General features: G+C 40.1%; 1 protein-coding gene across 1 annotated transcript; it reads left to right on the top strand.

Moving 5' to 3' along the window:
* The first annotated feature begins 4,098 nt into the window (after nt 1–4,098).
* LOC137047750 (4-galactosyl-N-acetylglucosaminide 3-alpha-L-fucosyltransferase 9-like) lies at nt 4,099–16,917 on the top strand. Its single transcript, XM_067425603.1, has 3 exons — nt 4,099–4,298; nt 4,993–5,152; nt 14,986–16,917. The coding sequence occupies exon 3, from the start codon at nt 15,001–15,003 to the stop codon at nt 16,183–16,185; it is 1,185 nt and encodes a 394-aa protein (XP_067281704.1). The 5' UTR covers nt 4,099–4,298; nt 4,993–5,152; nt 14,986–15,000; the 3' UTR covers nt 16,186–16,917.
* Nucleotides 16,918–17,120: the final 203 nt, after the last annotated feature.

The following is a 17,120-nucleotide window of genomic DNA, read 5'->3' as shown; positions in this document are numbered from 1 at the left end:
ATTGATTGTCGTGTTTCTCTTAAAATAAACAATGGACAAATGGAGTCTTTAAACACTTGTAAAGCAGATGTAAAGTTATTCACTGTCAAAGTGACGCAAAAATGAATGGGAGTCAATGGGATGCTAACAGCAGGTGATTGGTTGGTCAGCAATGGCCCCTATGGGTGGAACGCTTTCGAGTGCTAGATTACCTCCTTGTTTCATAGACCGTAAACAAATAAGGATAGGTTTCACCCCAGCAGTTTCGCTACAGCATTTTTGCCCGAGCTGTCATTTCATTTTAAATCATGGTGACTTATGTCCTAAAACTAATGTTTTTTTGCATCCGTTTAAGGGTAGTGGTGGGTATGGATGTAAAATAAAATTTAAAAAAGGGGGAAAAAAGCCTCAAACCACATAAATATGATGCTGGTAATACAATCTAATAGCATTTTTCACTGTTGTTGTACCATACTGTTTTCATGGGAGGTAACAAAATCAAGTAGGACAAATCAAAAGAAAACCGTAATGCATCTTGATTTGCATCACAATTCCTGATTCCAATGATTATTCCATAGCAAAAACTACAAGTAGGCCTAGACTCAATTTAAAACATTATCGAATACAAGTGAGCAGTTAGTCATAAAATGAGAACAATGCTAAGAATTAAGTACTTGAGGGTTCAAACGTAAAATAACATGGTATAATATTTACTGTAGGCCTATAGGCTAAATATAGATGAATGAGTGTTAAAATTAGCTTGTTATTCAGTAAATATCAGTGGTGCACCTACTGATGAAGTGCCATGCCGTGCAGCAAACGTGTCGCGTTCGACGGCAATGCAAAACAAGGCTGAATAATCGAATCACCATACAGACAAGCTTCACTTTAAGAATGAAAGAAGTGGCATCGATGTGTTTTGCTGTTAAAACAACAATAAAAACGCAAATATAGCAGAACGTCCTTCCATAAACACAGACTTTACACAAAAAGAAAAACCTCTACACGCTTCCAACCTAAGGTGAAGTCATTATAGGCCTACATTAACAACGTTTTAAGACAAATTGTGTTGTTTAATAGAAAACTGGCAGGATTGTGAACAACTTTTATTAGGCTATAATCATCTGTTTGGCAACTAATGTAATATTCTCTTAAAATTCAACGGTAGGCCTGAACACGCCACGCCGCGCCGCCGTACATAAAAATACACGCATCTTTCAATAGGATGTGAAGAGAAATAGTGATCTAAATTTTGGGGTGGTTGCCAGTTAAATGTCAGGGGTGTCCGCCACTGTTCAGTTGAAGTAAACGAATTCTGGTTTCACATTAGTTTCATGCACACAGTCGAGCCGCTGACTAGAGACACGAACACAGAGGATCATATGCGCTATAGTCGGCGGAGAAAAAACATATCGGAGTCATCGGACTCATTTAAATTCTGCACAGAATGCTGCATGTATTTCAAAGCGATATGGAGGAGATTATGATGATGATAAACGGTTAGAGATTAGGAGTGGTATTAACGAAACTCTATTGGCCGTTTCAAAAAAGGTGACTTGAGTATATTAGCCTACCTGCAGATTTAGCATTTTCCTTTAGGCCAGTCATGTTCATAATTATAAAAAAAAAAATCCATTTGAATGTCAGCAATATTTTATCAGTAAAGGGGTTTTCCCGTGTTCTAAGGTCCAAACACTGACACAAGTCACAGTCCTTTTAACAGGCTAGAAGTTCAAGTTCATTGTCATGTGTTGTTAGCTACAGAGTATACCGCAGCAATGAAATAATGTGCCTTGCTCTCACAGCACCAGTCACTAAATAACATTTAAAGCTACACGGTGTAACTTTTTTTAGTTTATTCTTAGCTAAAAACACTTAGTTCTTTCAAAAATATATGTGCTCATTAATGTATATTTACGTCTTTCAAGTAATAAAGTATTCTCGTAAGTTTATAATATGCCATTGAAAATACATACGGGTGAGGGGTTCGAATGCCGGTTGCCCCTCCATCTTGAAAGTACAGTAGCCAAAGAGGGACATACCCATAAATTCAAGCTTCGCCTTTCACGTTTTAACACTCGATGGCACCGTGTCGAATGTGAAGAGGGGGATTGGCCGTGTTAATCTTGGACTAAATCGGCCACCGTAGGAGTTAAAGGGGGGGTGAAACACTCAGTTTCAGTCAGTGTCATGTCAATCTTGAGTACCTATAGAGTAGCATTGCATCCTGCATATCTCCGAAAAGTCTTTATTTTTTTATAATTATATAAGAAAGATGCGCTGTTCCGAGTCTTTCCGAAAAAAGCCGAGCGGGTGGGGGCGTGTCGTGTGAGCGGAGCTAAATAATGACGTGTGCAGCAGCGCGCTGCTATTGTGTTGAGTCGAGTGCGTCATCCCTAACAGCGGGAAAAAAACTTTATTCAAAATAAAAATATGGCTTTTAATCAGATACAGCCATACATCTATGATCCGGAATCAGACCCAGAGGCTGCAGTTGAACAGGAGCAGCAGCAAAAACGACTAGAGCAGGACGTCTGTATGTGGTACAAGTTATACACTAACTATATAATATGCTTAGCGGCTTGTGTTATTTACATATTTATACTTGAATTATATCGTCGTATTTTTGTCTTTGAAGGTGTACATGTGGGAAGTGCAGTTGTGCACGTGTGTGTGTTTACGCGTGGTTTGTGTAGACAGTAAGCGGACCGGTTTTGCACAGCAGGATTAGTTAGTGTTTACATAGAAAGACACGTAATAGTAGCGCATTTGAATGAAGAAGCGCGCTTATTTAGTTCAACATATTTCCCCCCTCTTTGTGTATTGTTGTTTGGAGTGCTTTTACAATACACAAACATAAAGTTACACATATAGTGGCCAGCTAAACAAATGTACAAGCACTACACATCGCATGCTCCATTGATCAATTAGCTATACGTGATCATGTTTGGGCTACTTGATGAGCATAGGCAAAAAACACAGACATTTGAAGCAGTCTCACTCACCGCCTGCGGTACTAACGTTGGGACTGCTCCATCCTTAAGCATTAGGCGATCGGAAAATCCTGTGTCGAGCTGGGCCTTGTTTATGAAACAGTCGGCACAGAAATGCAGCGAACAGATATAAACATTCGCGCAACTCAGTTGCTGATCCGGAAAAGCAAATTCCATCCACTGTTGCCTTAACACGGGGTTTTGGGGAATCTGTGCAGGACTGTCTTGGTCTGGCAACCAAAAACGCACTTTTTTGGTGACATTGTTATGTGCACATCACCTGTTTAGCATCCTACAAGCCAGCGCTTTGATGGGCGTAGACTGTTGCTTTCGCTCTCTCCCTCGCTCTCTCTCACGCGCTTCCGGTAGAATTGTCCGTAAGGCCCATACAAGGAAATTCCGCCCCCGCTAACGTCAAAGGGGACGCATGATCTCAAAAAACTTGCCGAAACTTATGACTAACCGGAAGTAGTATTTTTGACAAAGAAATACTCCCATCAAACGTCCACCTTAACTTTTGAAACTTTGTCTATGTGTAGTATGGGATTCCAAGTCTTTAACAGTGTAAAAAGATCAGTATGCATGAAACAGCATTTCACCCCCCCTTTAAAACGAAATCAGAGTTGAGAGGAACAGAAACGAATATTCACTGGATGGTCATATACCTTTACACCGCTAGATGGGGGAAAATATCACACAGTGTAGCTTTAAAACATCCAAGCACAGTAAACATTAATAAGCTCAGACACCAGCTCCCCTCCTGTTGTACTCATTCAGTAGCCCTGGGGGTAAAAACTATCCCTGAAACATGATGTGGCGTTAGGATAGGCTACTATGCAAATGTCTTCCTTGATGGAAGGTGGGAGAAAACTGCATAGGCAGTGCCTCCTAGGGCTGTTTTGCCAGCAAAAGGATGATCACTATTTTATAATGTTATGATAATAATAATTTTAATGCCTGACCTATAACAATAAACTTAGTTCTTGCAAAAGCTCTAACGTGCTGCATAACAAAAGAATGAACATTTTTGGGTAAAATAACCCTTTAATAAATCGAAAGTGCAACAAGTGTAGGCTATGTTTGGTTTTGCAATAACCTGCAGAGGTTCCATAACCTGCAGAGGTTCGCGTTCCCATGGCTGTCAGCTCCGCCCAGCTAGGCAGGCTATATGACCCTTTCCAATAGCCTACTTGTTGTCACAGACACCATACCCGGTATTTGAATAAAGCGTCATTTTCAGCTTCTCACCTGACCGGTTCTGCAATTCTCCGACAGCACCTGTGACCTGACAAATCATCACGTTTTGAGTGTTCAAATCTTATTCAGGTATGTCACCGTTTTTCTGTTCAGTTGATAGTGATTTATAGATAGGGCTACTACGTATAAATGCAAGACTAGCATATTTTAAAGGTTATTACAATTTAGGCTAAATCTAAACATTTTGAAACTAAAAATTATTAAGTAGGCTAAACAAAAAAAAACTAAAACATACTGTGTAGCCTACAGTTGCAAGAAAAAGTAGCCTATATATTAACTCGCAGAATCTGTGATAATGTGAATTAATTTAACTAAAGCGATTGTACAAAATGCATTTTTTTTTTTTATTAAGTAGGCTAGGCTACTGTCCTGAGTTAGTTATTTTAATAAAAAAATCTTTACATGTGTTGTTGACATGATGGCATTTTCACAAGATAAAAATGAATATAATTAGTATTGTCATCATTTAAAATGCAGTAAATGGTTAAACATTTCTTTGTCTTACATGGACCTGTTGTTGTAAAAACTGCTGTGTTATTAGATTTTTTTTAACTTTTGAGCTAAATCTCAAAATTGTCCTATGGTGACTGTCTCAAGCATGGTTCAATAAATTACAACTTTTATAAATTAAAAAGAAAAGCATAACAAATTTTAATAAATACCTCAGGCATAATTTTACAAGTGTATATTTTAGTGAATGGTAATGTTTTTTTTTTTTATTCGTGTATTTCTAAAAGCAGGACTTTGATACATTTTGTTACAGAAAACCACATCCTCTAGCCTGACAAGCCAGACTCACATCAAGATGTTTGGTCTGGAAACTCACCATTGACAGCTCAATCCGAGGGGCGGGATAAACGGTTGTCTTTCAAACTCCCTCTGCACGCGATAGGATAGCGCTACAACCAACCAGAGCAACGAAGGTGAAACAGAGCTCGTTGATAGATTAAACATTCGCCGTATCCGGTCGGCAAAACTCTGAACACATCTTCCCTTTTTAAGAATGACTTCAGTGCCGTTCTTTGTTCTTTTCTCAGAGAAAAGCTCAACTCCAAGTCTTCCAGAGTCGCGGTCAAAGCTGATTCGAAAGACCGCCGCCGTTCGCCAGTTTCTGTGTTTACTAGAAGCAGCAAACGCAACTCAGCCGTCGTCATTATGGCCCCGCCCACAGACTCTATACATGATGTGATTGGCCCGGCAAGAGTTAGGAGAATACAGCTCAGAAGGGTATTGAGAGTTGCTAGACGACACTCGCGTGCAGATTAAATTTGCTGCCGCTAGGGTGCGTCTAGATTTCTAGGCTACACGTCCTCTGGTGTGTGACACCATATCCTAATTTTAAATCAGGCAATTCCACATGCATTCAGGGTCCTGTTACTGAAGCCCCCTGAGATGCACATGGTTAGTTTGTCTCAGAATGGTTCAAATATTTAACTTTTTTGGAACCACTATAAAAGTTGTTGTCATTTGATGTGATAGTTCTACATTTTATTTTTTAATTAAAAATATATGTTAAACTACATACACATGGAAAATTATGCCAATGCATCTTGCTAACTGTTAAAGCTACACTGTGTGATATTTTCCCCCATCTAGCGGTGTAAAGGTATATGACCATCCAGTGAATATTCGTTTCTGTTCCTCTCAACTCTGATTTCGTTTTAACTCCTACGGTGGCCAAGATTAACATGGCCAATCCCCCTCTTCACATTTGACACCGTGCCATCGAGTGTTAAAACGCGAAAGGCGAAGCTTGAATTTACGGGTATGTCCCTCTTTGGCTAATGTACTTTCAAGATGGAGGGGCAACATGGCGACCGGCATTTGAACCCCTCACCCGTATGTATTTTCAATGGCATAGTATAAACTTACGAGAATACTTTATTACTTAAAAGAAGTAAATATACATTAATGAGCACATATATTTTTGAAAGAACTAAGTGTTTTTAGCTAAGAATAAACTAAAAAAGTTACACAGTGTAGCTTTAATGACAGTTTATCTTGTAATGAATAGTGGTGTGACAAAGATGTCACATTGAGGACAAAATGTCTTTGAAAATGTTCAAAAAAGAATAAAAAGGAGTTGAACAAATCTTCAAATTTAATTATCTAATTTTTTAATTATGCTTTTTAGTGTTCTTAAATGCACTAAATATATATATTTTTTTACTGTTATGAAGTGTCATGAAAATAAGTGTGCTATTTGTTTTTAACAAAAGGATTTGAGGAAGAGAAATGGGTGTGAGGGAAAGAATGCAGTATAGAGAGATATGTGAAGAGAGGAGATCCCAACCAAAATAGAAAATAAATGATGCCGTAAAAAATGTGAAGGTTGATGATTTAACTAAATTAAAAGTTATTCTTTTCTTTAACAAACAAATGACTTTTAGTTAAAGTTTCAAATATATTTGCTCTGTCATGGAGTCATCGTTCATTTTGTTAATATTGTTAATATAATTTTCAGCCGTTTTGAAAGAATGGCAGATAAGTTTGTCTCTTATTTATTGAAACAATGGTGGTTTTTTAGCCAACTGGTCTCAGGGTCATTTTTCATGGATGTTTCAAATCAGTTCCGCTCACAGTCCTAGCAGAATAAAGATGGGTGTAGTTCATCTCATTAACAATCAACATAGACACTCCTGTTTCTTCAAACGGGTGGAACTAGACTTTTAAAACTCATTTTAAACAAATATATAACTTATTACATCGATGACAGATTTGAATGCATTTTATTCATATATAAACATTGCTCACTTACCATTTCAACTACATGACCGATTTGACAAAAGCTTGCGGCGACGGTAGAGTAGCTTGAACAGATTTAATTTAAATGAATAATGATTGTGGCGTTATTTTGACCTTCTCCGGTGGAAGTAATAGCGTTGGGAATACTGAATGAGATTTATCTGATATGAGATTTTAAAAAAAAATACTGTTGGGTTTCTCGCAGAAACCAATCGTTTTGTGTTTTAAGACATCAATGTGTTGTCACAAGCAGCAGGGTTTAATATGGATTTGTATTAGGGATGCACGATATTATCGGCACGACATCGGAATCGGCCGATAAACGCTTAAAATATACAAATCGGCATCGGCCGATATGAAAACATTATGCCGATATGCCTTGCCGATATGATAACGTGTTGATATGCGCCTGCAATAACTCACGTGTACAAGGAGTGCTACAGCGATAAGACCATGTCAGCACTGCCGTCATTCTTCAAGTGAAAACAAGAAAATGCATTGCATGTACAGTGATTTATATTGACTGTTTTTAAATGCTGCCTTGAATTTCTGAATGCACGTACAGAAGGACGTGACCGTCAGCAGCAGATTTGCCACGTTTTCACAACAAAACTAGCCCAAAACAAGCCCAATCGCGTCTCCCCACTCTCTAGCGTGTGCGGCAGCCTCCACAGCAGCAGAAGCTCCTCCAGGTCCTAGTGCCCCCAGCTAGACCGCTATATATTTATACATGTAGTGGGGGCGCTGTTGTTACAGTAATACAATGAAAAGTAGACTACACAAATAAATTGAAGTTACTTCTTGTTCAGAATAAACAAATCAGTAATGATGTCATAAATCACAAGCATGACACTTGTAAATTAAATACTTTTATATACAGTGTATTAATCTGTAATACAATTTTACGAAATGGATGATGAAAAATAATCCAAGGAGCTCTACAATAATTGTAGAATTAAAAGACAGCATCAATGGATGTCATGCCACCCCCACTTCATGTGCACAAACATTAAATCCAAAAATACAATATTTAGGTTAAAGCTGCATCTGGGGTGAAAAATTACTGACTTTATTATTGTTATTTTCAGAGCTTTTAATATACTCTTATCATAAAAATAACTTTATTAACATGTATTTATCTTCAACAAGAATCCTTTTAGTAAGGATACCTCAGAAATCTGAAACCAGAATGAAAAAAAATAGTTTTTGGTCAAAATGGTGTTGTTTCCAAACAAAGGGAAAAAATAAACATATATCGGCATCGGTATCGGCATCGGCCAAAATGAGCTGAAAAATATCGGCATATCGGATATCGGCAAAAATCCAATATCGTGCATCCCTAATTTGTATGTGTATGTGTTTTTCACTCTCATATAAATACACCCCACTGACATGCATTATACGAGCAACGGTTGGGGTTAAAAATCTTCATTCGTGTTCTACTGAAGAAACAAACACACCTACATCTTGGATGCCCTGGGGGTATGCAGATAAACATCGTAATGAACAAATATTCATTTTTGGGTGAACTATCCCTTTAACAACCTAATTTTAAAGGGTGAAATTTAAATATTACAGAGAACTCTATTCTTATTTAAATAAACGAGTAGCCTACTCTAGATCACCACAGGTAAAACCACACATGGCACTTCACTACATGGTAAAACATAAAAACATTGTTTCTACTTTATATCTAGAATAGCTTTATAGTACTTAGTCTATAAACACATTTAATATAAATACAAATGCACAAAACTGTTTTGTTTTTGACAAAAATAGGCTGTAGTTTGTCCTTTTTTACTCATTTAATACATGTCTACATTAACATTATGTAAAATTATATATTAACCTACATTTCGGACAAAAAAAAACATACTTGGTTACTAATGTAACCTCAGTTCCCTGAGATAAGGGAATGAGTATTGTGTCTAGCTAGACGCTTTGGGAAAACTACTTCTCAAAATACTGAAGCCTTTTAAAAAAAATAAAATAATAATAATAATAATAATAATAATAATAATTGTGTACTGTGCTAATTAATTGAGATTTCTTACAGCTCTTACAGGTTGTTGGCCTTGTCTGTTTCGTTGCTTCTATTGCTCTCCCCTTTTTTGTAAGTCGCTTTGGATAAAAGCGTCTGCTAAATGATTAAATGTAAATGTAAATGTTTTATAAAATAACACAGTGCTACTGAAAAGCCTTAGCACCATATCAGTGCTAAGGCTTACTAGCACGTTATTTGCTGGTCAGTGTGAACTGCATGAACTAGGGCTGGGCGATATGACGAAATGTATCGTCTGGACGATAGAAAATGTCTATCGTTTTATATAAGGCTCTATCGCTTACGCCACGATAAGGCGTTTACGGCAGAATTTTACGTCAAGATGCACCTCACGCCACGGCATGCCCATGCACGCTGCAATACATAAACAAACATGGAGAAAGATGGTAGTAGATGCGGTTCATACCAAGGTAATTCTAAGAGTAATTATGCACTGAACAAACTTCAGACACAGACGCTGCAACGGGCTTTTACGCGTGGCACACCATATAGCCATATATTGAAATATTTTAATGGCAGGTGTAGCAGGGATGGCGAAAACTAAACATTTTCTTGACCGACCACCCAGCTTCATTAGCCGGTTGAAACCGGTTAACCGATTAGTTAAAAATATGCTGCGCTATTTAAAATAACAGCCGCGAGCCCCCCTAGCGTTAGAAGCTCATTTGAAACATTGCCGCGGCTCATTTAAGATAATGACTGCTCCGAAGAGACGCTGCTTTAGTTCGAGGTAGTGCTAACAATAATAAAGAAAGACGATCAACACCTTATGTGTTACCACTGAAAGTTGATGTAATGTATTTCCAAATGTAAGCACATCTTATGCGAAATGACGCTTCATACTGTCGTCTGCCCTGACTCTAATCTCGAGTGTTTTAGCCTGTTTACTTTTTGCAAACCTTGTGAGCACGCGAACCCAAACGCTGAGACCTTGCGTCAAATGTTTTTATTGGTTTATTAAGTACAAAGAGGTGATTTATGAAAAATTGAGTGCGAGGGATATGTTCACTTCACACAAAAAGATTTTGGTCAATGGATAGTAGGCTAGCGTTTAGTCCAATGTATAATAGTCTAATTTAGAGATCACTTTTTTTCTTTTAACCGACAACTTTGATCGGTTAACGTTGATACGGTCAACCATCGGTCAAACGGTCATCGGTTAACATCCCTAGGCAGGTGTTAACTTTACCAACAGTCTTGCTTGAAAAAAAGGTTCTAAATAAAATAAAAATGTACTCCATACTACCTTTATTAATTTTGTATATCATTTCAAACTGCATTTCCACATTGCAATTTTGTATAGACTATTCATAAACTGAATTAACAGAAAAATTGCTATATCGTTATCGGGATATCAAATGAGCTATATCGGGATATGAAATTTTGGCCATATCGGCCGGCCCTAGCATGAACCAATGACAGAGCAGTATATCTGCGCAAACCAATCGATGCGAAGCCCGCCGAGCTGAGCACAGAGCCCACTCCAATGGGTGGGGCATCTGCCTATAAAAGACGCTCAAGCTGCCATAAGATTCAGTATATCGACTGAAGCAACGATCGCTATGGCTGTCTACGCAATATTCGTTAGTAACCCAATTGAATAGGTTCCCAAGTAGCTTTGGGAACCTATTCAGTCCCTCCATGCTATGATAAGCATAACTACGTACCTCACCCAAGCTATAAGGAAGTATAAGGGTCCCAAGCCAGAGTTATTGATATAACGTTTGCACAAAGCACTAACTGTGAAGAGCCAGGCTCTTCTTTCTTGAATCATACGTAAAGGTTACGCGCCTGCAGAGCAGGGACTTCCAGGCTGTAAAATCTGGCAAATTTAGACAGCAAAGGCCACTGCAACCAATAGATCCTCCGCTTGACCACGCCCAGGAGGAGGCCATGGCTCTCAAGGAGTGTGCCCTGATGCCTTTGGGGCACTGCATGCACATAGAAGTGAAAAGGTTAAGCAATAGCATCCACAAACCATCTAGATCAGGGTTATTCAAATCTTAGTTTAGCTCCAACCCTAATGAAACACACCCACCTGTGATTTTCTAATAATCCTGAAGACACTGATCAGCATGTTCAGGTGTGTTTGATTAGGATTGGAGCTAAACTCTGCACCGCATTGGCCCTCCAGGATAAGATTTGAATCCCCTTGACCTAGATTGTCTTTTGCTTCGTGACTGGATGCCCTTTGGTGCGGCCACCGGAGCTTACAAAATGCTGCTCTGACTGTCTGTACTGGGCGGAGCGCTCAATGTATACTCTCAGAGCCCTGACTGGGCAGAGCAGGTGCAACTGCTGCTTTTCCTCCATTGAGAGAAGACAAGGAGCATGATGACCAGGTCAAAAGGGGTCGAAAGCACTTTGTGCACATAGCCGTGTCTTGGTTTGAGGATGACTTCAGAGTCACTTGGGCCAAACTGCAGACAGGAAGCGCTCATAGAGAGTGTGCTTGTAAGTCACCAACTTGCTTAACTGATGCTAAGGTTAGCAGTAGTGCAGTTTTTTAGCGAGAGTGGCTTAAATTTGGCTGTTTGTAACATTTCGAATGGGGGTGCTTATAGAGCTCGGAGGAACAGTGATAGATCTCAGGAAGGCAACAGAGGGGGCCGTGGGGGGTTAAGCCTTCTGGCTCCTTTTAGGAAGCGGACAATCTCATGTTGCTCCTGCCCATTCGAACCTAACTCGAAGAGACTGGGCTTCAACCAGGAGGCCAGGGCTTTGATATAGCCGTGGTTTACTCCGATCAAAAATGCATCCTGAGCACCAAGCCAAGGGGCCAGGGCCAGTCGGAATGGTAGGACTGTACACTGGTAGGCCTTCCTGTTGAACACAAATCTCAAGAACGGTCTGTGACAGGGAATTATCTGCATATCAAAAGTAAGCATCTTTCAGATCCAATGAGAAGAACCAATTCATCGAGCAAAATTGCATGAAGGTTTGCATTAACATTCTGAAAGACTGTCTGATAAGGGCTTTGTTCAGATGTCTGAGGTCTAGAATGAGCCGGAGGCCACCATCTTTTTTGGGAACAAGGAAGTAGCACCTATAGAAGCCGACTCACTCTGGGCTGGCAGCACCGCCTCTATAGCCCCAATAAGCTCATCACTTCAGTGTGGAGGACATGAGACACATTGCTCCTTACTGAAGTGTGTGTTACGCATGCAAAGCAAGTTGGTGGCGAAAAAATTGGAGCGAGTAGCCTTGCTCTATTGTGTTTACAGTCCCTGACAAAAGTCTTGTCGCTTGTGTACAAATTGACCTAAAGTGCCGCTGAAATATATTTCTAATCAAGATTTTTTTACAAGAAATGGCTCATTTTAATCCCACCAGCTTTTGTGATAATGTTTCAGTGAAAAACTAAACTTTCAAAAAGTATTCTAATATTCACAGCTTGGCAAAGCCCATTGAGTCAATTTTTGCAAAGACATAAGTGTTGTCGCCTTGTCATATGAGCTTTACCTGTGTCTAATAATGGATCAATTAGGTCTCAAGTGTGTATAAAAAGAACCCCAGTACGCTAGACCTTCACATCAACTGCAACTAGACCTCTGCAAACATACCTAAGATTCACCCTGAGACTAAAGTTTTGATTATCAAGAGGCTGAAGACCAGATCCACTGCTGATGTGGCAGACACCTTCAATGTGTCTCAGCGTCAAGTACAGAGGATAAAAAAAAGATTTGAAGAGACTGGAGACGTTTTTGACAAGCCCAGGTCAGGCAGACCCCGCAAGACAACTGCTCGAGGGGACCGTTTGTTGGCTCGAAAATCCAAGGCCAGCCCATTTTCCACTGCAGCAGAGCTCCACGAGACCTGGTCACCTGAAGTCCCTGTGTCAACCAGAACAGTTTGTCGGATTCTGTCTCGAAATGACCTCCATGGTCGAATCAGTGCCCAGAAGCCAGCACTAAACAAAAGACAATTGAAAAACCGTGTGGTATTTGCCAAGGCCCACAGCCTGCTAAAAGGATGGACGCTGGAAAAGTGGCAGAAGGTGGATTTTTCAGATGAATCTTCTGTTGAATTACACCACAGTCGCCGCAAATATTGCAGGAGACCTACTGGAGCCAGAATGGATCCGAGATTCACCCAGAAAACAGTGAAGTTTGGTGGCGGAAAAATAATGGTCTGGGGTTACATCCAGTATGGGGGTGTGCGAGAGATCTGCAGGGTGGAAGGCAACATCAATAGTCTAAAATACCAAGAAATCTTAGCTACCTCTTATTCCCAACCATTAAAGAGGCCAAATTCTGCAGCAGGACGGTGCTCCATCGCATACTTCCATCTCCACATCAAAGTTCCTCAAGGCGAAGAAGATCAAGATGCTCCAGGATTGGCCAGCCCAGTCACCAGACATGAACATCATTGAGCATATGTGGGTTAGGATGAAAGAGGATGCATGGAAGACGAAACCAAAGAATATTGATGAACTCTGGGAGGCATGCAAGACTGCTTTCTTAGCTATTCCTGATGACTTCATCAATAAATTGTATGAATCCTTTTGTCTTGCCAAAATTTGACCTTTCTGTCTTGATTAAATGATAAATATTTTTTCTATGAAAATTATTTATTTCAGTGCATTAAACATCATTTGGGAGGGTTTTAGCTTTTCATGAGCTATTTCTAACACCAATTAATTAATTAAAAGTCAGGTTAATATCAGGTATTTCTAGAAAATAGATAAGCGACAAGACTTTTGTCAGGGACTGTATAACCCATCTTGACAAACCAGGGGTGGCTTTCTCAATTGCAACCTCAGGGTTGGCCAGGGGTTTCAATAGTGTCAAGTGGCGACGTGCTCCATTTGAGAAGGGTGCCGACCCTTGTGTGGCGTGGAAGAGGAAGAGGAATAATGCACGTGTTGAGTATATACATGTTTTTCACTGGGTTCACTATAACAACGGTCGAGAGTAATGGAGTGCGTGCTTTAGCAGGCTCGCTGCTTACACTCGTAACAACAAAACTTTTTTTCCTCGGCCGGAACTGAAACTTAGACTTAGCCTTCCCCTCTTCCTGCTCTGCAGATCAGGACTGCTTCCTCTGTTAAGGGTCCAACGTTATCTTAGGTCCTTGAAGCTTAGGTGCGAAATGTTTCGCCTGACTGGGGTGCTGCCACTGCACTTTCGTGTCATATAGCTTGGATCGCCTTTTGTGCCTTGGTGACGCGAACCCATCCACCGCAGGGTGGAAGAGACCAGTGGAGGAGATAGAAGCATAAAGGAAGACAACCTTGTTGGCTTCCTTGATCTCTGTTAAGTTCAGCCACAGGTGGCGCTCCAAAGCGACAAGGTTGGCCATAGAGCTGCCTATGGCCTGGGCGGTGGCTTTGGTAGCGTGCAGGGCCAGATCTGTAATGCTACGGAGGTCGTGGAAAACTTCCTGGTCAGGTCTAATCTCGTCCGTAGCTGGAGGACCATGTCCTGTAAAACTTTCGAGGCCCACCATCGAGTGGAGAGTGAAGCCTGTCAGTCCAGCAGATGCGTAGGACCTACACCCTAAGGCTGAGGTCGTCCTGCAGGGCTTAGACAGGTGCAACACTTTGACTTTCCATCCTACCGCCGAGGGCGGGCAAAAGTGTGCAGTCATGGTTTCCTCCAGCAGTGGCAGCTTCTCAAACTCTTTTTCCTTGGCGTTGTCGATAGTTGAGAGCACAGACGAGGAAGCAGGACACGGGCTCGCCATGATTCATGGACCTACAGGGGGTTTCATTATTTTAAAAAAGTATAGACATGTGATAGATGATAATTCTGTAGATTTACAATGAAGACACAAATCATATATTAAAATGAAAAATAACATTTCACAGGCATACAAGGAAGAGTAAAATATATATTTAATAATAAATATTTTGTTTGTTAATAAACATTGCAGACTACAATGGTAATCTATATTTTTTTATCATATTTAAGACCATTATTGATACATTCTCTATCTTCGCCCCTATAGGGAATGTCAACATAAATGATGTCAACAACTCCTTCCAAAACAACTCGGATCATAATCATTTCCCTGTTCTTATTGTTGTGTTTTGCATTATATTTGTACTACCTCATGCCAGCGGGATTTACAATTTCAACCATAAACTTGTTCAAATGCCCTGCTGCTAAATACCAGATCAATAACATCAGCGCAGAAACATGCCTCAGTGTTCTTACGACGCAGTACTACACGTGCGCTGTGAAGATGGATAAATTACAGATGACAACATCTGGACCAAAACCCTCGACTACAGCTGAGAAAGAAGAACCAGACACCATTCTGTTGATCTGGATGTGGCCTTTTGGTGTTCCTTTTAACCTTGGAACCTGCAGTTCAGCTTTCAATATCCATGGCTGTCGTTTAACAGACGACAAAAATCTGTTTAACCAAGCACATGGAGTTATGTTTCATCATAGGGAGATCAGTGGGGATTTATCCAACATGCCGAAACTTCCAAGACCAGTTTTCCAGAAGTGGATATGGTGGAATATGGAGTCTCCAACTAATTCAGTTCGAATTCCCCTGCTGAAGGATCTGTTTAATCTGACTTCAAGTTACCGCCAGGATTCAGATGTTCCAGTACCTTACGGTTGGATTTTAGAGGCCACAGAGGAAGAGAAAAAATATACTATCCCAAAGAAGGATACATTAGTTTGCTGGATAGTAAGTAACTATTCTCCAGACTTTAAGCGTTCACAATACTTTACTGAGTTAGCGAAACACATTAACGTGGAAGCCTATGGAAGACACTTCAACAATCAAATGAATGATGATGAATATGTACAATTGATGCTCAGGTGCAAATTCTACTTGTCTTTTGAGAATGCCATTCATAGAGACTACATGACTGAGAAGGTGTTCACCCCTCTAGCGCTCGGTACCGTTCCTGTTGTTCTTGGCCCACCAAGAGCGAACTATGAGCAGTTCATACCAAGTAAAGCCTTCATCCATGTGGATGACTTCCCTTCCCCAAAAGAACTGGCCGATCATCTGAAACGCTTGGACAAAAACGAGGACGAGTACAAGCAATACTTCAGATGGAGAGAACATTTTGTTTCAAAGGGTGTACCATTCGGTCCTGCACATGCCTGTCGGATTTGCGATCATATTAGAAAGAATAAACACTACAGAGTGGTCAAAGATCTCGACAGCTGGTACTGGGGTTAGAGGGGCATTTATACATCTATAAAATGTAGGTAAATTAGGGATGGGACGAAATATTGTTTGACAAAATATCGCGATACAAAACGTGACGAAACGCATCGAGGTCGAAAAAAATGGATCGCGAAATAAAGACAGATTTTCTGTTTGATCTGAGGCATATAGCCCGTAATGTTAGTTGGAAAAGTGAGAGCAGTCAGACAAAGGATGTAGCAGCAAACATTAATAGGGAAAGAAAATGGTTGACATTAGCATTAATATTCTAAACCAAAAATGCAGTTATTGCCTACATAAACTACCATATTTTCTGTTTAACTTTTATTAGACTCCAGAAAGAAAAGGGCGTTTTTTCACTGAGCACATTCTCTGCAGTCTGAGCGCGATGCACTGCAGCTCACTCTCGCTCATGTCTGAGGTAAATCATTAACACCATCACCCCGCTTACAGTACACCTGTTTTATTGAACTAAATACATTACAATCGGCTAAAAGGAATGCACAGGTAACTTTCCTGAACAAGCGCGCTCCCGAGTCGTCCGTGTTCTTCCAACTGTCCAGGTGAATAGCGGCAGTTCGGCGCGCACACGCAAAATACCGGCAGTTCAATAGGGAATGCGGATCTCTTAAAGGGGCCACACTATATTCCACTCGTGTAATATGGACCTCCTCCAGGTATGGTGTGGTTCTGGTTCGCTCACTGGTACACATTAACAATTTTTCATACAAACTGTGCCCTGCTCTGAATTAAACTGCCAGTGTAAAAACTAAGTGAGAAATCACTACACTGTAAAAAAATATTTAGAAAAAAAGTTACCTGGTTGCCTTAAAATTTTGAGTTAATTGAAATTAAAATTTTGAGTTAATACAATGAACATTTTTTGAGATTCGATAACCTTTATTAAAATATTATTAAAAGATTTTGTAAGCATATTGGGTAATTAT

This window comes from Pseudorasbora parva, chromosome 19 (assembly GCF_024679245.1).
Source record: "Pseudorasbora parva isolate DD20220531a chromosome 19, ASM2467924v1, whole genome shotgun sequence".
In the NCBI taxonomy this organism is placed as follows: domain Eukaryota; kingdom Metazoa; phylum Chordata; class Actinopteri; order Cypriniformes; family Gobionidae; genus Pseudorasbora; species Pseudorasbora parva.
This window is presented reverse-complemented; position numbering and strand designations above follow the sequence as displayed.

Bases quoted from the DNA above. Each gene is read 5' to 3' on its own strand.
- LOC137047750 (XM_067425603.1), top strand. From the start codon at position 15,001: ATGATGTCAACAACTCCTTCCAAAACAACTCGGATCATAATCATTTCC.